The sequence below is a fragment of the Saccopteryx leptura genome, chromosome 1 (assembly GCF_036850995.1).
Source record: "Saccopteryx leptura isolate mSacLep1 chromosome 1, mSacLep1_pri_phased_curated, whole genome shotgun sequence".
In the NCBI taxonomy this organism is placed as follows: domain Eukaryota; kingdom Metazoa; phylum Chordata; class Mammalia; order Chiroptera; family Emballonuridae; genus Saccopteryx; species Saccopteryx leptura.
In genome coordinates, this window is record NC_089503.1 from 104004952 (window position 1) to 104027425 (window position 22474).

The 22474-nt window shown below is 50.0% G+C and overlaps 1 protein-coding gene across 6 annotated transcripts in view; it reads right to left on the reverse strand.

The window, feature by feature from the left end:
• Positions 1 to 1188: 1188 nt before the first annotated feature.
• Positions 1189 to 22474, reverse strand: part of TTC12 (tetratricopeptide repeat domain 12) — a 56346-nt gene continuing 35060 nt past the window's right edge. For all 6 annotated transcript variants that reach the window (XM_066372931.1, XM_066372940.1, XM_066372899.1 and 3 more), the window contains 12 exons: positions 22008 to 22077; positions 20956 to 21044; positions 17358 to 17526; positions 11553 to 11645; positions 10508 to 10568; positions 9597 to 9734; positions 9002 to 9100; positions 8478 to 8546; positions 4972 to 5073; positions 3463 to 3562; positions 2352 to 2577; positions 1189 to 1333 (listed from right to left, as the gene is read on the reverse strand). In XM_066372931.1, coding sequence (XP_066229028.1) covers positions 1258 to 1333; positions 2352 to 2577; positions 3463 to 3562; positions 4972 to 5073; positions 8478 to 8546; positions 9002 to 9100; positions 9597 to 9734; positions 10508 to 10568; positions 11553 to 11645; positions 17358 to 17526; positions 20956 to 21044; positions 22008 to 22077 — 1292 coding nt within the window. In that variant the 3' untranslated portion in view covers positions 1189 to 1257. The remainder of the gene's footprint in view (positions 1334 to 2351; positions 2578 to 3462; positions 3563 to 4971; positions 5074 to 8477; positions 8547 to 9001; positions 9101 to 9596; positions 9735 to 10507; positions 10569 to 11552; positions 11646 to 17357; positions 17527 to 20955; positions 21045 to 22007; positions 22078 to 22474) is intronic.

Sequence of the window (22474 nt, forward strand, 5' to 3'; positions counted from 1 at the left end):
TTGGCAGAATGCAGTTTCCTTCCAATGTGATGGGGCGCCAAGGAAGTGCGCAATTATTAACATTAGTATTTTAAAAGGAAGAGTCAGGCCCTTTACCTCTCCTTTCTGAGGAAGAAAAAACAAGAATGCAAGAAGAGCTTGCAGGGGCAAAAGTCAGCTAGTCATAGTTTAATTATTTCCTATAGTTCTCTGGAAGGACTGACGCCACTTGCTAGACAGAGCAAAGAAGATAGAACCTATCTGAAAACCACTTCCTCTTCTCCTGTCTTAAAAGCCTTCAAGAAACAATGTTTACGTACCTTAATTAAAAATTCCTACACTAATCCTGACTCACTCTCTCATCCTAGAGTCATGAGAGCGACCTATACCTCTAGACAAAGGGATCATGAGCCTCTCCTCCTTGAATGAAAAACCTGTATTCTGTAACATTTTATATGCTTTCTAATAATCATCATTTTGAATTTCTTTGTATGTGCAAAACTTGTAAACTAAGCCAGCAGGAACTAGCTTTAGACTTCCTAATAAGCTAACCCCAACACTTTTAGCAAAAGTAACTTCATTTAGCTTCTCTCCTTATCCTAAATTAAACATTTCCCACTATTGTAGCTATGAAGATAGGTTGTAAATCCTAGAATGTTTGGGAATGTCTTTGCCAGATATGTAAAACATTTATCACTACTGTGTTATCTTATGGTCTTAGTGTGTAGGAATGTTTTTTCCTTTTGATAGATCCTATAGATAATGTTGTAACAAGACAATAAAATTCAATGAGCTTGTTAGTAAGATTAATGACTTTTGTACCATGTTCCCCTCCTTTTTCCCCAACCAGTATGTGATTTTGTCTATAAAAGCAGCCTCAGAACTGTGCTCCTGGCTGCATGATTTGGGATTATGCCCCATGCGCCGTGTGCTTAATAATAAAGCTTTTTCTAAAATTTCTTCTGTAACCTACCTTGGTGTCTCTGTGGAACTCGCTGGTTACATTACATTACAACACCAGGACCGACATTTACGGGGAGTCCGGGACACACAGCTTTTCATTCGCTGGTGCCCAGCCTCTGCAGAACACACAGGGACATTACAAGGAGGGCAGATGGACGCTGGGCCAGTCCGATGCCCACTTTCATTACCAATGAAAACCAACAGGCAGGTGCTCGGAAAACCAATACTCAGTTCAGGAGTGGGTACGCTAAAGCCTTTATTAGCCCAGGAGCCGCCAGAGCCCACAGTCCTGTGTCGGCACCGATGCTGCGTCTCTCAGGCGTCACTGATGGACTTCATGGTGGAGCTGAGGATTTCTATCCCGTGAAGCTCTCTCAGCTGAGCAGCAAACCTGTCACAATGAGAGCACAAGCCTCAGGAAATGTCTGTGCAGACCTCAGGCCCACAGCCGTCCCATCAGGTCAGCCTTGCTGGGAAGTAGAAGGGGGCCGTGGCTGTGACCTGGCAGCCCTTGGGGAGGCCACAGAGCACGACACACACTCTTGTTGAGGGTGGCAGGTGTGACAGGCTGACCCAAGGGGACCTTGCTCTTGGGAACTTCCCAGCAGGTGCCACTCCGAGCTCATGTTAGCTGAAGTGCCTTGCTCTCTGTGGAGGAAAGGTTTTGTCCATTTGTTTCATTTGAACAATCAGACAGAACTTGAAGGACTTTGGATGTCATCCAGGCTGACCCTCTCATTCTGCAGAGGAGGAGTCAGGCCGAGGCTGTAGGGAAGGAGCCAGGGAGGCCAGAGACACTCCCTCCAAGGGGCTTTATCAGGCAGCCACAGGTGGCATGTTCCAGGACACCGACGACTAGGAGGTAACGTGCACAGAACAGGACCAGAGCGGAACAGAAGTGTGAGCCAAAAGGAAGTGAAGCTCAGCCACAGCCAAGGTCCCCTGCCCTGGCTTGTCCACGGCTCACTGTCATTCCCTACGGCACCTGGATGGTACCTTCACTGACATTTTCCCCTGTGTTAGGCCCTGGGCAAGACAGAATTGAAGCAGGAGGGCTAACTTGTTCTGGGAAAGTAGAGGAGAGGAAGAGGGAGAGAGGAGAGGGGAGGTGTGGGAGGGAGAGGACGGAGGAGCTGAAAGAGGAGGAGAGATGGACGGAGAATGAGGGAGTGTGATGGGGAGAAGACAGTGGCAGTGAGCCTGGAGAAAAGTCCTCTCTCTCCGGTGGAGCTTGAGCGTGCCCCAGTTCCCTCAGGACAGGCTTCCTCCAGAGGGACAGCTACCAGGCTGGGCCCAGCCCCTGTGGCAGGAAGGCAGCAGGTCTCCACAGGGCTGTGAGGAAGAGGCCCAGCCACAGCATGGTACCCGGCTGGCCCTGTCCTGAGCTGTGACCCCCAAGGGCAGCCTACCTCGGCTCGGCCGTGCACAGCCTCCCCAGGGCGATGCCAGCGTTCAGCTGCACAGCAGTCTTCTGCGCGTCCCCGCCCGCGAGCTTTAACAAGACCTTCACAATGTCCGTGTTCAGCAGGGAGGACGCCACCCGCGGCACCTCCATGCAGTTGCCCAGGCAGAGGGCAGCGTTGCCAGCCACCACCTCATCATCCGAGCTGAGCAGCACTCTGAGAACACTGAACTCTGCAGGGAGGGAGTGGAACACGGGTCGGTCCCTCCAAACCCCAAACGGGAGGCAGGAGGAATAAGGTGTCAGTGGATGCTGAAGAAGGTGTGCAGCCCCTCACTCGGCAGACACATACGGAACACTGCTGGCTTCCTGCTGTGTCTCTGCTGTATCTGGGAGGTCGAGGGCAGCGCCTGTCACAGTGGATGGTGAGTGGGTGAGTGCTGTGTGGGAGACACGTCTGTGTTCCCTGAACCGCTGCTCGTCACCTGACAGCCCCTGAGTGAGAGGCCACAGGCCTGTGCCCTGGACGGCAGGGCCCAGTACAGGATGCAGAGGAAAGGCTCCTGCTTGCAGCAAGGCCCTGCAGAGCCACAGGTGAAGGGACATCTCACTCTGTAAACACTGCCCAAGTCCGGGCGAGGGTGGTGGCACTGCTCCCCTGCAGTTCCCTGTCCAGCTCCCAGGGTGATTTAACTTCTGGGCTCCCCTTATTGAAGCATCACTTGCCCTGGCTGGTTACCTCAGTGGATTAAGAGCATTGTCCGGAAATGACAAGGCTGCAGGTTTGATCTCTGGTTAGGGCACAGACACAGGAAGCAACCAAAGAAGGCACGACCAAGAGGAGCAACAAAGTAATGCTTCCCTTTCTTCCTTCCCCCTTCCTTCTCTGTCCTTTCTTCTCTGTCTCTCTAAAATTCAATAAAAATTAAACCCTGGCAGGATAGCTCAGTTGGTTGGAACATTGTCCTGGAGCACGGAGGTTGCTGGTTCGATTCCCCAGTCAAGGCACACACAGGAGCAGCTTGATGTTCCTGTCTCTCTCCCTCCCTGAGGAAGGAAGTAAAAAAGGGAGGGATGGAAGGAGGGAGGGAGAATAAAGAAAAGAAAGCATGACTTACTTTTATCCAGTCTTATCACCTCCTCTCGTGCTTCGTGACAACTGTTAGTGCAGATGGCTAGTGTCTTTATAGCATAACGTGATGCTGTCTGGCCTCCCATCTAGATATACGAATGAAATTAGAAGAATACAGTCAATCCTATGATTGCTCTTGGCTGCGAACCACCAAGAGCAGCTGTGATTATACTAGTGGTTTCCTGAACTTCTAAAAGAGTCATGCCGAGACAGGTGTGAGCTTCCCGACGAGCAGGCCTGGTCCCTGACAGACGGAGTGTCCCTCACGTCCTCCCTGACACAGCCCAGGCACACCTGAATCAGCACCCATGGAAGGCTTTATGAGTGGCTCAGAAGAGGATGATGCTGTCAACTGACAGACCTAGCGAAAAGGGAGGGCGGGGGGCCTCAGTTGACAGCACCATTTGAGAAGAAGGGCTGACTTGTTAAAGTGGTCAGGGGAACATCACAGACCTAGGTCATTTTAAGGTGACAACTGTCAAATCATAACCCTTCACACCCCCCAATGCCAGGTCTTTAAACTGCATGTGCGCGCAATCGGCAGCCTCTGGCAGGTTTGCAAGAGCGGTGCAGAGCGAGTGTCGGTCATCTCCAAACGGCAGCCAAAACTCAGACTCCCTGTCCTGCCCCCTCAACATTGCCCCCGATCCAGCAGCAGCCCCAAACCCACAAGAGAGCATGCTTCCTGGCCCCACAAAGCCTGGAGTTTTGTAAATAAGTGATCCCTGGAGTCACCATACTAACACAGGTGGGTGAACCTCACTGGACATATATGTCACGGGTGAGGTCCAGAGGTGGCAGCTGAGGAAGTCACCTCACCCTTTCAGGTGAGTCTAGGTAACTGCTGCACCTGCTTGTTTAGACTCCCGGCTCTACAAGGAAAATGTGAACATCCTTTGTCACACGTAACCGCACCCTACATATCTCACAAGTAGAGTTATATCCAACCTTCTCCAGACGACAGGATAAAGCATTGTGAGCACCAGGTACCATGGACAGAGTAAGGGGCCTGAGAAACCTTGTTGGGACTAGGGGCCCCCAAACTTTTTACACAGGGGACCAGTTCACTGTCCCTCAGACCGTTGGAGGGCTGCCACATACAGTGCTCCTCTCACTGACCACCAATGAAAGAGGTGCCCCTTCCGGAAGTGTGGCAGGAGCCGGATAAATGGCCTCAGAGGTCTGCATGTGGCCCGCAGGCTATAGTTTGGGGACGCCTGACTTAGACCATCTTTCTTGAGGATGGAGCCTCACATCTTTAACTTAGGCTTGAATGATAAGCAGTTTTATCAACAGATCTGATGAGTGGTCTGTTTATTTATCCAGTGACCTTCTGTGGATGCTCAGAACACCGGCTGGGCAGACAACAGCAGAGAATCCCCATTCAAGGTTATTAGCACTGAGCAGGGTGAGAAGGCAGCACCTAGTTCTGTTCCCTAGGTAAAGGAAGTCACTCCTGGGAATCCCAGAGGTTGCACCAACGACATCACTTTACCTTCAGGAACTGAATCATCTTCTTTAGCACCCCCGCTCTCAGGACCTCCTGGACGATTTTCGGAGAGGAGGAAATGGTGCGGCTGAGCACACCAGCAGCTCTCTGAGGGAAGCAGAAAGGACAGGGTGGTTAGGGTCTTTGAAGATTCGCTACCTTTAACGATTAACAAGGGTGAGGTAAAAGTCATTAACATTGGAAGCAAAATATGCACATTGTTTTTAAAATATATACAACGACCAGGTAATAGCAAGCAATGTTTTGTTTGTTTATTTAGGTAAGAGGACGGGAGATAGTGAGACAGACTCCCTCATGTGCCCTGATTGGGATCCACCTAGCAACCAGTCTAGGGCCAATGCTCTGCCCATCTGGGGCCATGCTTGCAACTGAGCTATTTTTAGTGCCTGAGGCAGAGGCTCCATGGAGTCATCCTCAGCACCCAGGGCCAATGAGCTTGAACCAATTGAGCCATGGCTGCAAGAGGGGAAGAAAAAGAAAGGGGAATGAGACGGGTGGAGAAGCAGACGGTTGTTTCTCCTGTGTGCCCTGATTAGTAATCAAACCCAGGACATCCACACTACTGAGCCAATTGGCCAGGGCAAGCAATGTTGTTTTTAATGCAGCCACAGGGTAGGTGAATCAAGGGGCTGCAGACATCACCCTTGGCACCCAGAGGCCTGGCCTATTTCAGCATTACATGAGACCAACAAGTTTAGCTCTGGGACAGGAAGCACTGGCCTGGGTGCTCCGTGGTGCTGATGTCAGGGCCCCTATTAGATGATGAACTTCCTGCCTTGGTCCTCTGAGTCTTTTAGCTTCTCCTTTATTTGTTCTGAATCTCTGTCTTTTTGTCCTATTTCCTGGAAGATTTCTGGCGCTAACTTTTTAAAACTAGCAAGCTGTTACTACAGTGTAATAGGGCTTTAAATTTTTCTGAGGATACAAAATAATAGTTAATAATGTTTTCCTATTTCCCTATATCATCTCTGTGTTCTTAGAATCATTTTTTTAAATTTTGGTCTCTTTATGTATGTGTTTGGTTTTCCTGAAATGTCTGGTGTCCCTCAGCTACCCAGGCACATTTATGAAAAAAGTAACACAGATATGTTTTGGCACGCTGATTTACAGGAGTCTGTCACCGAGCAGGTGGGGAGGTGACACTCCCCAATACTAGACAGCAAAAATTTTTCCTCTGGTCTTTCAGTTCCTTTGAAGAAAAAGGTGCTTGGATTTTACGTCCAAGGGACAGATGCTTGGCTGCTGAGCGCAGCCCTCACCTCCGCTGCCCTCCGCTGCCGCTGGCATTGTGAGGCCCACTCTTCTACAGGGCACTACAAGACACATCTGCCCCCTTGCCAGCTGTGTCCCTCCTTCTGTGCTCTGCCGCCCAAATGACCACTCTTGGAGCAATTTTTCATCCTCCAGAAACGGCTGACCCTTCTGTGTCCTCCTGCCTGTCCACTCTGTTTCCTCTGATGCCTTTGTTCTCATTTTAATGAAGTATCCAGATGGAGAAGGCATACAGCTATGCGTTAGCATTTTATCAATCTTGTTTCCCTAATCAGCTCCCCACAGTGTTAGACTGTTGTTACAGCTGACAGGACAGACCTCTTTTGGGGCCTCTTTTCAGGCCCAAGAAAGTGGAGAGAGTGCCCATATGGAAGGACGGGGCTCCCCTACAGAAGCCGCTGCCCTGCTCATCAAGCAGGCCGGCACCCGGCTGCGGCACATGCGGAGTCCTGGGACAGTCCGATCACAGAGTCCGGCAGGGCTAGAAGGAAACTCATGGTGGCCTCACTTTAGGCTTATGCCATCCAGAAAAGGCCCACGTATCTAAGAATTGCCCTCCTGCCTCCATGAAAATGCACATACACTCAGATTTTTCCACATAGTTACAGGGGGCTCCAGGGAACTGAAGACCTTCCACACATTCCTGGAGCCCGGGTTGAAACCCTCAGCCTACAATGTCTGAACTGACTGCAGGGAAGTTATGGACATGCTAGCTCCAAACAGGATATACTGGATCTTCTCCGAACCTTTACTGTAACCCTGGGACTGGTGCCCAGTCTACGATCTTGGAAGGCCTGGTTTCTCACACCTGCCCTGGATATGACCCCAATTGTTTTTCTAGACTTCAGGGCCCTAACCTAACAGGTGGGAAACTTGGGGTGATTCCTAATGTGAGTTTATAACGTATCCTAGGGTGATGACAAGTACTCTTTTGGAGCCATGCCTACCCTCCTCGTGCACAGTGCTAGCCACCGGCTTTCCCGTTCTTCGTACCCACATATCAGAAACACGAGTTTAGGCCCTGGCCGGTTGGCTCAGCGGTAGAGCGTCGGCCTGGCGTGCGGGGGACCCGGGTTCGATTCCCGGCCAGGGCACATAGGAGAAGCGCCCATTTGCTTCTTCACCCCCACCCCCTCCTTCCTCTCTGTCTCTCTCTTCCCCTCCCGCAGCCAAGGCTCTGTTGGAGCAAAGATGGCCCGGGCGCTGGGGATGGCTCCTTGGCCTCTGCCCCAGGCGCTAGAGTGGCTCTGGTCGCGGCAGAGCGACGCCCCCAAGGGGCAGAGCATCGCCCCCTGGTGGGCAGAGCGTCGCCCCTGGTGGGCGTGCCAGGTGGATCCCAGTCGGGCGCATGCGGGAGTCTGTCTGACTGTCTCTCCCCGTTTCCAGCTTCAGAAAAATACAAAAAAAAAAAAAACCCACAAGTTTAAAATCTCATTCTAGTGTATGCTGCCAAGGGGCTACAACCATCCTGTATAAACAGGGTTCCCAGCTAAACATATAGGTTTAGTTTTGTTGATCATGGAAAAAGACTCTACATAAAATCACCTAACCTGTTGTTCCATTTGCACAAGGATATCTTGAAATAGGACAAGTCAGTTACATTGCACAAGCTGTTATGTTCTAAACCTCCTGGACTCTAGGGGCCCCTGGAGATGGGCATTGGGTAGGGGTTACCAAATCCCATGAAACTGTAGGCAAATTTGATGTTTATGTGATTAAATTAAATTACAGGCATCATTCTGTGGAGAATGTCCTCCCTGTACCTCAGAGAGCCAGCAGGATCTCAGTCATGGTGATGTCGAAAGGGTACAATGTGTTAATGTTAAAACAAAATAGAAGGCCTGACCAGGTGGTGGCGCAGTGGATAAAGTATCGGACTGGAATGCGGAAGACCCAGGTTAGAGACCCCGAGGTCACCAGCTTGAGGCCGAGCTCATCTGGTTTGAGCAAAAAAAAAAGCTCATCAGCTTGGACCCAAGGTCGCTGGCTTGAGCAAGGGGTTACTCGGTCTGCTGAAGGCCCGCGGTCAAGGCACATGTGAGAAAGCAGTCAACGAGCAACTAAGGTGTTGCAATGAAAAACTGATTGATGCTTCTCATCTCTCTCCGTTCCTGTCTGTCCCTATCTATCCCTGTCTCTGTAAAACAACAACAACAACAACAAAAACAAAACAGAAGGAGGACAAGAAAGGAATGAGGGTTGCCCTGGGAGAACCTTACCGTCAGGATCCCGCCGTCCCGGCTGTTCAGGAGAGACAGGCACCGCCTGCTCACCTCCATGGCCCACTCCTGCAACAGCGGAATGGGGAGATGGAGATCTGAACATTCTGGTCACCTGACTCCTCTACGGAGCTTCTTCCAAGCACGTGGACAGTGCCGGCTGCTCTCTCCCGTTCCCATCACCACGTTTCCTCAGCAACCCGTCTAGTGCTCGATTTCCTGCCCTGTGTGCCTGCCCTAACTGGAGGACAACACCCTGAGGGCAGAACCACGCTGTACGCGACTGTAAATGCAGGGCCTAGCATCACGCTCAGTACACCCTGCGCACTCTGTCTTCTGAAGGAACACTTGACCGAGCAACACCTCTCCCTCAGTGAAGCAAAGTGACGGAGTGCCCACCCAGCTTCCCCATTCCCACGCTGCAGCTGGAGTTCCTGAGCTTCCGCCTCTTTGAGAAAACAAGAATGGTTCTGTGTAACAATGCATTCAGGTCATCCCAGGGTTCCAGGTAGTGATTACTGTACCTCAGAGACAAATGGGGATTGGAGACACAAGTTCATCATGAGTCCCAGGAGTCTATATATGATGTCTCTGAACAGGTCCACATCCTCCTCACACCTGGCCTTCGAAAACAAAATAAGGTAATCCCTGACCTTTCTGCCTTCCAGCTTTTGAAGTGATCTCTCCCCCCTTGCAATGGTCTCAGCATTACTCAGCCTCCCTAAAGCCTCAACGCCATGAACCTGGGTGGTTTTGGAAGATGGCAGACCAGTCTATGAGTCAGTGTTAGTATCGGAGGCTCACAAGGAGTTCCACCTGCCTCTGCCACGTGACTCTGGCTCAGCCTGGTCCTGTGCTTCAACTGAAGAGTGAGTGTCGCAATGGGTGAGTAAGTCAACTCCAGGGACTTGAGATGTGGAGGAAACTATCCAGGGAGAATGAGATGTGATGTGGAGGACTTGTGAAGGTCAGCAACCCACAGAATCTGTGGTTTCAGAAGGGAGAAGCCACTGGCTTCAGCATCCTCAAACAGAGTTTTTAGAAAAGCTAGATAACTAAGAAGAAGCCAATACCCCAAAGCAGATAAAAGACCAGCTTTAAGTAGAAGAGCTAGAATACCATGAGGCCCAAGCAGGCCTCTCCCAAGTCTTCAGAGGCAGACATCTGTCCCCGGGTGGCGGCCTCTGCGCTGAGGTTCCCCATGACGGCGATGCACTGGCTGAGGGCTGAGCTGTTAGTTACCTGGGGGTCTCTCTTCTAGAAGGGAAGCAAGAGAAAGCAAACGTGCAGTCACTGGGCAAAGGACATGGCATAATCTTGGGGCACACCTCGTCCACCAAAGCACCAGGGAGCCAGAGGGTGCAAGGTCACACTGGGCATCAAGGGGTCATGCTAGCAACAAATGAGGCATGTGCGGTAGACCCCATAGTGCCCTGGCCTGGAATAGAGAGGCCTAGGGCTCAATCCCAGTGACACCACCAACCAGCTTGGAGAACATGGGCGGCCTCATCCATTCTCGCATCCCCCTTTTCCACATCTGAGATGCTGGGCTGGGATACACTGAGGTCCCCCAAAATGTCCACAGCTCACTAGGGACAGGGCTGGTCACAGTATGCTCTCCTAGAAGTCCCTCTCTCCCCAGGTTGTTTCTGCCTCTTCAGATCCAATATCCACATTGGCCCTCCTGACCGGGATGACTTCCGTTCAGGGAACAGGGCTCCAGGTGGTACTTATGATGAGCCTCAGGGTCAGGAGAGGGCGGATGAACACTGACAAACTTTCTGCCATCACCTATGAGGCCGAGTTGCTTCCTGCTTTTTCTTCCCCGAAATAAGCCCTGTCCATGTGCCATCTGCACCTGCCCCAACTATGTTGTTTTAATAACTAAGACTTGTGTAAATTCCAGCTGTGAATAAATGACTAATGAGCCTGAGGGCCAATAGGTGTTCTGGGGTATAGACTCTTTGGACAGCTCTGCTCATGCTCCCAAGCGTGTCTGTCATGGGTGATGAGAACGAGGACTTGCTCACCAGAACGCCCGTGAGCACAGGGAGCACACTTGGGAGGTTGGCCTGGAACCACACTTGGAATCTGTTGAGAAAATATCAGCTGTGATTTATTTCTTCGTTGTACAAACTATAAGATAAATACAGCATCTCAGGTAATGGGATGAACTCTCTCAAACGCTGGGCCCATACCCAGATGATTGATTCTGAAACAAAAGAGAATGTCCCCGGGTATACAATGTGGCTTTAATGTCTCTGTGTATGAAGAATTGTCTTTGAGGTTAAACTACAAGATCTCAGATGGCAGGACTTACGCAGAAGTTGCTGGAATCCCTAGGCTTCTGCCAGACTGCCCCCCCCCCACTACCCCGTCCTGTGTCTGTGTGCACATGGCGCTGGGCAAGCCGCCTGCTTCCTCATCACGGCCACGGGGCAGCAGGCTCAGGCGTCTCTGCACACTAGAGCAGCTGCTCCTATCCCAGCCTGGCCAAGGGCCTGTTGAGGAACACAAGCAGCTCTCTTTCACTGGGATCATTTCTAGGCAAGATATCCTCAAGTTGGGAAATTAAACAAACAAAAAAAAAAACAAAGATGTACTGACAAAATAAAAACACACTCAGAAAAAAAATGAAAACTGTAAGACGGTTACTGTCTTCCCAGTAGCTAAGCAAGAAAAATAAAGGGGGTGGGGTGATTACCCACAATGCCCCTGGAAGCTCCAGGGGAGACTACATTTGTGCACCCTCCCTCTGTCTCTCTCACACTCACTCAGTGCACAGTGCTAGGCAGCTCCCACTAGGTGCTGATTGGGGGAGAAGCTTCTCCAACACACAGTAGACTTGCTTGCTCTGTGAAGTAGGTTACTGCTCCCAACCACAATGAGGACGGGGACCCCTGCCCTCTAGAGGGCTGGAACAGGCGTGGCTGACCACAGCCATGGGAAGGCCTTGGCCCTCTGACATAGCAGGTCTTGTGAGCTCCACTGGCCCAGCCTCCTTGTATGCGGCTCATTTAAAATACGTCAACAAAGACTGAAGAGGAAATGTACATTTCCATAAATAGAAATCACCTTTCTTCTAGAGCCAAGTCTGTGAGCAGTTCCATGGCCGAGTTGGCCTTCTTGTCTGAGAAGTCGAGAAATGACAGCAGGGCTTCCAACAATCTGCAAAAAATCCATAAGAGCCTCAGAGTAGGCTGTCCTCCCACTGACAGCATGTCCGACACGGAGACAGGGCGGGAGGCCCGGCAGGAGCCGGCAGCCAGGTGAAGCTTGCTCAAAGGGCAGCCCTGCCATGCCCCCTTGGGAGGCCCAGCTCCTTGCCCGCTGCAATGAGACAGACATTCTCCTACCACAGTGGCTCTTCCACTTAATGCGCAGTCCCAGGGGTTGAACAGTTTTAACCAAACTTCATTTCTAATCAGATGGCGCTTATGAGGACTCTCTGTTGCCTCTGCCATGTGACTCTGGCTTGGCTAAGTTCAGTCACGTAAGTGACACCTAGGTGGCATCTTTACCAGTCTGCCGATTACTAAAGGAGGAGAGCCTCCTAACGAGGTCGGGTGTGGAATTAAGATTTCACAAGATTTTGACAGGCTGCTGAATATATCAGATGACATTGAATATGGTTAAATTCAAACTCCTCCGCTTAGAGCTGGAAATTCTGTATAAATAACAGACTTGGAAGGCCTGGTTTATAATTGCTTTATATAAAGAAGAGTTAAAGGTTGTTAGGCAATTGCAAGCCCACGATGAGCAAACAGTCTGGTGGAGTTGTCACGAAAACCCAATGCCTAGTTGGGCTGCCCTAACAGACTGCCTGGCATCAGGACGGAGACGGTGTCGTCTGCCCACCCAGCAAACCCACGCTCGGCACCCACCGTGTGTGGAGTGCTGTGCTCAGTAAGGGCATGCATACTAAGTGCTCGTTCTCCTACACTGACACGTGTACCAGGTTATATGTTAGAAGGAGACTAGTATAAAGTGTGCAGTCTACCTGGTGAGAGAGGTGAGGGGATGGAGACAAAGGCTTCAAAGGGCCAGTGACGTTTCAGAGTCACTTGAGAGAGTTGTGCTGGCTCTCTGCCTGTTCCTTCGCTGTGTGCCAGGCAGTGTGGTGGGTTCTGGGGCTCCCAGCTCCAACGGGCTAGCAGGCTAGTGCTGGGCACAGGGGCACAAGAGCAGAGCATTTCAGTTGCAGCACGCACGACGATGAGGCAGGAAACAGCAGGGCGTACTGGAGACTGCTACAGCTCCTCACGGCTGGTGCTTAGGGTGTGAGGAGAGGGTAGCGGGCAGTGAGGCTGGAGAGCTGGACAAAGCCAGCCAGGGCATGGGGGGCCTTCTCTAGCTTGCTGGAAAGTTTGCACTTGACCCTCACGGACTGCATGTTCCGTGTGGCTGGGAGAGGATGCCCTTGATAGTGGTAGAGAAGTGGGGAGAGGAGGCAGATTCCTGAGCCCATCTCAGTCTGAGTGGGAGGAGGCTGCAATTAAACACAGTCCCTGGGTGACTCCTAGACACTGTATTTCTCAGTAGCTGAATGAATCTTACAGGCAGCAGTCATTTTATCATTTTAAGTAGAAAATACCAGGACAGATGTGCATGTCAGGCAAGAACCTTTGGTGAGAGCGGAGGCTGGGGAACAGGTGGTGCAGGAGGCAGGGGTTCCACTAGGGAAAACAGGGATTGTCGAGACTGGAAGTGCAGAGGCAGAGGCAGAGGCAGAGGCAGAGGCAGGGGCAGAGGCAGGGGCAGGGGCAGGGGCAGAGGCAGGGGCAGGGGCAGGGGCAGGGGCAGGGGCAGGGGCAGGGGCAGGGGCAGAGGCAGGGGCAGGGGCAGGGGCAGGGGCAGAGGCAGGGGCAGGGGCAGGGGCAGGGGCAGGGGCAGGGGCAGGGGCAGGGGCAGAGGCAGAGGCAGGGGCAGGGGCAGAGGCAGAGGCAGAGTAGGGTGTGCTGTGAAGAGGTGGTCACAGTGGCTGGGAGAACAGACCGGAGATGCTGGGGAGAGGAGGAGAGAAGGAAGTGAATGCAGGAGATGCTGAGGGGAGGGCTGACAATGGACCAGCATCTCACAGGTGGGGGCCATCCTGGGGCACTGCAGGATTCTGGCTTGGTCAACTAACAGGATGGATGGAAATGTCACCCATGAAGACAGAAAATCCAGGTAGAGGGTCTGGTTTGAAAACCCACTTCTGAATGATTGGGTTTATACTGATGGTGTTGTGATGGAGACAGCCAGTGGCAGACAGGGTGTCCTTCCAGTGCATTTAGGAGAAAGACACTTGTGGGTGATAATTAGGGCCATGGAGGAGAGAAAGGCCAAGAGCGGGACCCCAGGGTCCCTGACTTCGAAAGGTGACAGCATACAGGAGGCTCAGAAAGGAAACCAAGAAGGAAAACCAAGGTGTAAGAAGAGGACCAGGAAGGATGACATCAACAGGACCAAATGCCACTGGCAGTGTCGGGAGAAAAAGGCAGAAAGGAGCCCGTCAGATGGGGTTCTTCCATTTAGGAGACTGGGCTCCGGTCGCCCCCCTCTGCTACTGGAGTCACTTAGCCTGTTCTAGGAGGAGTCTGGGACTCAAATCTCCTGAAGGAAACCAGGGTGCCCAACCTGGAAAAGCCCAGGTTATGTCAGCACTGGAAAGAAGGTGTAGATGCATCCGTAGGCCTGCAGTAGGCGGAACTGAGGCCTCGGTACCGGGAAGCAGAAGTGCCCCCTTGACTGGAATGGGGCAGGCAGTGTGTGCTCAGTGATCATTTTTCATCAACAGAAGTGTCCTTGATGGGAGGAATTTCCCCAGAAGGTGAGAGCCACATCCTGGCATTAGTTGAGGAGACTTAAGTCCATGGGTTGTTAAAGTACCCAGCCCAGTACAACTGAGCAAAACAGAATGAAAATGCTGGAATGGTCCCCGGAGGCTGTCATGCCTTCATGCACACTCTGGGATGCCCTGGAGGAGACAGGGGTGCTGGGTGGGGTGGGGTGGGGCTGATTTCTCATAAGGTCCCAGCTAACGTCAAGCTTCTACAAATCCCCATCCTCCTCGGGAGAGTATTCCAGTGTGCCTGCTGCTATAAATCACTTATTTTACAGTTCGTTCACATTCTTCCCCCACCAGTTTAAATCCATTTCCCTTGTTCTTGAAGATGAATGCTGATGAGCCTGACTAGCATGGAAGAGGAGACCGCAGTCTAACGGCATCTCGGTCTTTGTCCTGGGAAGCAAGCCACTAGGCTTCATCTCCATCTGACAAGATGCATGCCCCAACTGGGCCAGAGAGAACAGTGTCCATTCCGACTCCTCTCATCTCCATTTCTGGTGGCACTTTCTGCTTTGCTGACCAGCAGCTGTCCCTGCAGATGGACCATGCATCGGGAAATGACCTGGTATAACCAACATGTGCACTTTCACATCAGGTTAGGACCCTGAGCTAGACCCTGAAGAGACAAAGGAATATGAAAGTCATTACCGAGCCCGCACCATGTGCTGACACGACACCAGACACTGCCTATCCTGCAAGAGATCTGTCTGCTGGTGAACCCTGCAGAAAGCAATATTGCCTCCATCCTGCCTGGCTCTGCTATGGAAGCCAGAACCATTATCCCAATTGGAAGTGGCATGTGACACAGTTCTGACCAAAGAGAAACAAAAGCAATTGTTTCTCTTTGTAAAAAGGACAGACCTGGCTGGTGCTGACCTACCCTGAGAACAGGCTGCTTGGAACTGCTGCAGCCTGTGTGACCATGAGGGAAGGAAGGGTCAGAGGAGGACAGAGACCTCGACCCTGACATCTGAAGCCACTCAAGCAGCTACTGCCACCTTTAGCCTCTTCTGTTAGGTGAGAAGAACAAGGCCAGCTTCTCTTAGTCAAGTTTCTGTAGAATGTAATGGAAAAATTCTGCCCGGTGTACTGGCATCACCACTGTTAGGCGTCATCATGGGTCTGACACAGAGGAGGCACCAGGCCCATCAGCTAAGGAACTTCCTGGGTCACATACGCAGACAGAGACAAGCAGGGGATTTGGGCTCACGATTGCTTCATCTAAAACACTAGCTCTTTCCACAAAGTGATACTGGCCCTCACCTGGTTCCCGTCAATGCACACTTGTTCTCCACATATCATATAGGAAAAAGCATCTTTTTAATTGAATTTATTGGGGTGACACTGGTTAACATAATTATATAGGTGTCAGGTGCCCAGTTCTTCATCACATCGCTGTACACCACATTGTGAAATCATGCCCAAGTCAAGTCTTTGTCCATCACCATTAATCCCCTCTACGCTCTTTCCCAACCTCTGGCAATCACCACACTGTCATCTGTGTCCGTGAGGGAAAAGCATTTTTGGAGGAATGTGGTAAGTATGCCTCTCTGTGAGGTCATGAGGCTGTGTGCGCCCTCTTCTGCTTAAAACCATCACATTTCATTTCAGAGAACACATTCCATCTCCTTCTAGTTTAATGGGAGATGGACATTAACCAGACTAGCGGTCATTAAGGTAATAAGCTATGGTGTTCTTCGACTGTCTAAAGAGAGTAGGCAAGACTTCACAGGATAATAAATGCTGCTCTCCATGACACTGGAAAAATTCAAATGGAAATTCAAGCAATTCCAAGATAGCTTTGGGGGAAAGCTTATAACTATGGGTACATTTACTCAGGATGACCAAACCAAGTAAAAACATATGATGGAGGAGCTGAGGGAATGACTGCCATTATCTGAAATGTGAAATGTGCTTCTGAGGATTTAACTCTGTGAACGAAGAAGCCATCCACCTGTGTGGGCTGAGCTACAGGGGCCGCTTTGGCCTCCCGGTGAGCCCTCGGGGCTGTGACTGGCCTGAGAGTCTGGGAGAGACACAGCCCAGGCTCAAAAAGCACCCTGTCCTTAGCACACAGTGCACCTCCCCACCTATGAGGGACAGGTGCTGGAGGTCTCCGCCGGGCCAAGTAAAATATTGACAGGGTTTCAGAGTTGGCTGCCTGTCTTACTGGGAACAGGGACAGGGATCTGGGCTTTGGGGCCTGGACCCAGCTGGGTGAGACTCCCCAGGGAAACTGCTGCAGTTACTCTTGCACCTCTGTGACCCAGAGTAGTAACACTTTGCCTGCATCTAAGGCTGAGCAGGGATAAAAGCAAGATAATAATGAAAAGAATTAGGATTAGATTACATACCAAGCATTTATAAAGCGCGATATAATTATTGCTACTGTTTCTATTAGGTTAAATGGACTACAGTACATTGCCAACACCTACCTGTATAAAAAGTGGCAATTTCACATGTTCAAAGTAATTACCTTTAGGATGAAGAGCACTGGGCAGAATTGTTATGGCTCAGTCATGTTTTTAATAAAGTCTACTTAGGGGAGATGGTATAAGCCTTGGGAAAACCTACATGTAACAGTATTTATGATGTGTTTTTTGTTTATCTTCTACTGTGCTCAGAAAGGGTGTAAGGATATTTAAATCAGTAGACCTCAAACAGGAATGAAGGAGAAATGCAAGTACAGGAACAGGGTCAAGCAGGACTGAGGCTACAAGGGCAGAAGCAAATGAGCTTTAGAGGTGGGTCCCCAGCCTGGTTTTGCAAGTGCTGGCATTTGCACAGCCTGCAGTGTCTGGGAGGGGCACAGTATCTGAGATGGACAGGCTCAGGAGAAGTAGAGCTACCCCGTGTAGGTCTGGACTGGAGTCGGCCCTGAGGGTCCTCAGGAGGGAGTGCCCCCCTCGAAGGCCCTTACTGTTCCTGATCCTTCATAAAGTCTGCTGGTGCCTCTCACGTTGGAGATGTGAGAAGGTAGCCAGGCTGGTCTGAGCTTGGTGGGTGGTGCCTGGGATGCGGCAGGGGAGGTCCCGCCAGCAGAGCCTTACCGAGCCAGGTCCAGGTGGCTGATGATGAGGCTCCGGCCGTTCCCTGTCTGGGCGAGCTGCAGCAGCAGGGCCAGGCTCTGCTCCTGGATGGCTGGGACCCGGGAGGCCAGGAGGGAGGGTAGCAGCTGGCCTGTGTCAGGGTGCATCACAAGCAGGTGCTGGTTCTCCTCTGGAACACAGGGTTCATCACCTTGTGCCACCATGACAGCAATTAAACCATTTCTGTCCCCACCATCCCGACGGGAAACCTAACTCTTCTCCACTCGCACGTGAGGTGGGACAGTGAGATCCTAGAGCACAGCCGCGAGAACCAGACTGCTAGGTCTCAATGACCAGTGAGCGGCCCGAGCCGACCTAGTAACTCCTGTGCCGTTGTTTCCTCATCGTGGAGTGAGGAAGGCGACTTGCCTTTTTCATGAGGATTAAATGAGTTACTACATGGTAATGTTTATAGCAGGGACTGACTGGCACAAGTACATTAGCGATTGCTACTCTTGCCAGCCCTTCCCTGGCATGTGTGAAAATGTGAGGAAAGGGAAAGAAATCAGCTGAACTGTGAAGTATCTTTAGACCATCCATTTTCATATGAGTGTCATGAGAGTTCTCCTTGGAGAGCCGGACTGTCACTCGACACATTCATTAAGAAGCCTGTCCCCCTTTCCAGATGTAAGCTATTTCTAGGGTAGCAGCACTGCATTTACCCCCTCACCTGGTTCACCATCTAACCAGGCATGTGAATTTCTTGAGGGCAGGCAGGGGTGCAGCTAGAGTATGCAGCTACGCTACGAAACAGGGTAGAGTTTGTTTAGTTTATGTATTTTTTCTGATACTGAGAAAGAAGCTCATCGTAAACAACTGAAGTAACAGGAGGAGAATAAAGGTGAAAATGAAAGTCCCCTGCTCTTGTACCCCCTCCAGGTGAGCCCATTCCAGAAAGGAGCTACTACTATTCACCCCTGGTACAAATAATGTTAAAAAATGATACATCCTACACCTTACTTGGCTTCTCTCTCCCACTCAATGACATTATTTCCACATCTTTACTCTTATGCAGTCCCTTGTCCTTTTTAAAAGCTGCTTTGTATTTAGTGAGTTGGATATTCCAAGATGTCATCGATCTGAGATAAGAGCATTTACAACACAGGCTGTGTCTGATAATGTATTTTCAGATGTTAGAGGAAAATGTGATGCAAAGGTTCCCAGAAAGCAAAGTGGGTTGTGGCTGAGGAAGTCGCTGCACAGGGGACAGGGTGCCCACTCCAATGCCGCCAGCCCCGCTGTCCCCGCCCCCGTGGGAGGGTTTGCACAGTCACCGCCCTGGGTGGTACAGGATCCTACAGAATAGCAGGCCTCCTTGATAATGATATTCACCTAAGTGTATTTCCCTTCAGGAAAGAGGCCCCAGGTTCTCTAGTTTTCTAGAACTTAACACATTGTTGACCACTCACGAGTTAACTCGTGTTTGCACTTGCATTAGCTATTTCAATTGTTGAAATTCAGGGTAATATAGGATTATTGTATTTGTGACTCTTCACCCTGAGGGTCGAAGTTCGAAAAACAGCAGACCGTTCTATAGTCCCATGCAGACTCCTTTTCTTCCCACTCCTCCAGGCTGAGACCGCAAAATCAAAGCTACGGTAAACAAACAATCACAGTGTCCAGCCGTCTAAGCTTAGACTATCTTCTAACCACTCGCAGTCTGAGCATACACATCAAGGATATTGTAAAATCCTTCTTCATTGTGCTCAATCATGTTCAGTTTATTATAAGTGACTTTACTTGATATTTATGTTTTTATCACAATAGTATTACAAAGTTCCAACCATGACAAATCGTGAAGGTGAAGAACTTTTCAATGAATTATATGCAGACACTTTATCTGATTGTCCAAGTGATTTTGAAATATATTGCGGTGATGCAGAAATTGATAGTTTATCGCAAGACAGTAATGAGTCGGATATTAGACCACCAAAATGACAAAAAGAAATGTACTAAGATCTGATAGTGGAAGTGATTTTCAAGAAGAGTGGACTGAAAATGATATTACAACAACTTTGGAGGATTATTCAAATATTTCGGGTGGAACTGCCAACCTTAGTGATCCACAGAACATCAGGGAAGTGACAAAATTACTTTTTAGGGATGATTTTTTTTGATTTAGTTGTTTCTCAAACCAATATATACCATCACCAAATAGAACAATTTTACAAAAAATCTACTAAAACTATCATGAATGAAATTACTAAAATATATAATATGTATAAATATAATATGTAGTAGATATGTACAAAGTTTCATTTAAATTCATTATGTATAAATAAAGTATACTGAAGTTTATTTAGATTGTTTCACTTGCATACTCAATTATGAAAAAATAGCCGGTGACACGAGAACTTCTGCGTAAAATTGCCAGTCAACAATATGTTAAGCTGTTCCTCCACTCTTATAAATCAAGAGAAAAAATGACATTATCTCATAGTCAGCATTTTCTGGTTTATAAGCTGCACTCACAAGTTCTGCTCCTGGCCCCTCACCGGGCTCTGTGGAAAGGACAAGCTATCATTATTCTCATTTTCAGGGTTTTGTGTCCAAGGTCAGCTCTTTTTTCCTATAAAAGTATAATTTCTTTTTAAAATAAGAGGATGGTTCAATTTATATTGAGGGTCCAAAGTGATCAGATTCTGTAAAAACTTAGTAAGCCCCAGAATATGCTAGCATGTAACAAGCTAAGAGTTAACCAGGGGCCCTGGCCGGTTGGCTCAGCGGTAGAGCGTCGGCCTGGCGTGCGGGGGACCCAGGTTCGATTCCCAGCCAGGGCACATAGGAGAAGCACCCATTTGCTTCTCTACCCCCCTTCCTTCCTCTCTGTCTCTCTCTTCCCCTCCCGCAGCCAAGGCTCCATTGGAGCAAAGATGGCCCGGGCGCTGGGGATGGCTCCTTGGCCTCTGCCCCAGGCGCTAGAGTGGCTCTGGTCGCGGCAGAGCGACACCCCGGAGGGGCAGAGCATCGCCCCCTGGTGGGCAGAGCGTTGCCCCCTGGTGGGCGTGCTGGGTGGATCCCGGTCGGGCGCATGCGGGAGTCTGTCTGACTGTCTCTCCCCGTTTCCAGCTTCAGAAAAATACAAAAAAAAAAAAAAGAGTTAACCAGGTAAATAAAATCCTCATAGCATTTTCCTGTTCTACTATCAAACACAAACCAGGGTCACTGATGCTGCAGAGACAAACTCACAATGCTAAGATAGGCGCCGCCGTCAGAGAAAACAACAACAACATTTTTAAGCAGGCGGGAAAGGAGAAACTCTGCCACCCCACTGGCTACACACGAGCAGAAGTCACATCTGCAGAGAGTAGGGCAAATGCCTAGGTGGTGAGACCACTCACAATGCCGACAGTGACCTTGACCATGGTGAAGGTGGTCTGTCAGGGTGCTGGAGACGTAACTGGAATGCAGGCCTTGTTTCTGGTCCATTTGGTTTTCCTGAGGGGAAGTCTAAACATGGACACTTCGGGGCCTGGCACTTGGGGCACAACACTCATTCTCAGGAAGCTCCCACACTGATGGGCACTGAGGATGATTAACTGTGAAGAGCCAGGCTTACCGTTCCCGCTGCACACAGCTTGCCAGAGCTGGAGGACAGACACACACGTGGTCTCTTCCACAACATCCTTTCCTTCTGCAGAAAAGCACCTACAGGGGACAAAGGAGAACCATACTCAAGACATCAGCCTTGATCTGTTTTCCAGTTGGTTTTATTTCACCAACAGATCCCTGACATGCAGGGTTGAGAAAGCAACTATATCATCCAGGGCTGCAGACCACCAGGACCAAGAGGCTGCTGAGCTCTGAACTAAGAGTCCAGGACAGGGGCGTGGGCTAAGAAGTCCGGGCTGCATCTGGGTTGGGCGGTGAGCCGGTGCTGTGGGCCACGGTCATACCACAACTGATGAGCAGTGGGCCTGCACACTGCCAATGGTGGACAGGCCTTACCACATGTGCAAACGTGGCAGCCAAACCCATAGCAATGTTCTAAGCCTCAGGAATTACACCAGAATAACCGAAATGCAAAATAAAGTTAAAATAAATTTAGCAAACAACCTCCTATCATTCATATGGGCTCTTCTTAAAATGAAATTAGAAATTGGATCATCAAGAACCCAGTGGCTCTCATTCCCTGATATGATCACAACTTCTAAAAGAGGAAGAGAGCAAAGGCCATCTTGCAGCTGGTGGGAAAGCGGCCGGAACGGTCAGCCTTCTGCACTGTTATTCTGGGTTTGGACTTGCTGGAAAGACAACAGTGTTATACAGGAGGCAGTTTAATGAATTGGTAAATACCATATCTACCAAAGGATGTAATGCTGAAAAAATTAAGGTAACACTGGGAAATTCTATGACTTTGAAGTGCTTGGAGAAACCCTAGGAACTTTGCTGACCTTTTCTCTCTACAGCTGTTAACTGTGGCATAATTTACAATACCTAAGGCTCAAAGCTCAAGGGGTGTTCACATGGCATTTCTCCCCATCAGGGGGCCACCAATCCTGATGGAAGGTGATGCCATCCAGTGAATTCTCTGCCTGCCTGATCAGGGTCTGATTTCAGGATAGCTATCTTTCCTCGCTTTAATGTGGCTGTCTTCACAAACATTCCTACCTTCTTATGACCTCATTCCCATTGATGATACTGAATCCATTGTGTGTTCTGAATAAAGTGCATTCTGTATCTGAAACAAATGCAGAGAAAACCGTATCAGACTCCTGAGCTGCTTCGCTGATGTCTAGCTGGAACAGAGAGGAGCCCAATATGAGACGACAAAGTCATCAAGTTCGTTTGGGCAGAAGCAGGTACCTTCACATTCTAAAACCTATAGGTGTCATCGCCACCCAGTGCCCCAGTGAGAGGGACAATCTGTCCAGGGAAGGAGAGCTGGGACTGGTGGCCCATGGGTTACCTGACAACTTATCATTCTGTAATCTTTAGAGCCTTCTGGAGCTACATAACCTCCAGGAAGGAATGACATACCCATCTGTTCTTAGATAATTATTTTGAAGCTGTTTCCAGGCCTCTAGAGAGAAGCCTGCCATTTCTAAGAAACTACTGAAGGGAATATGTGAGCACCC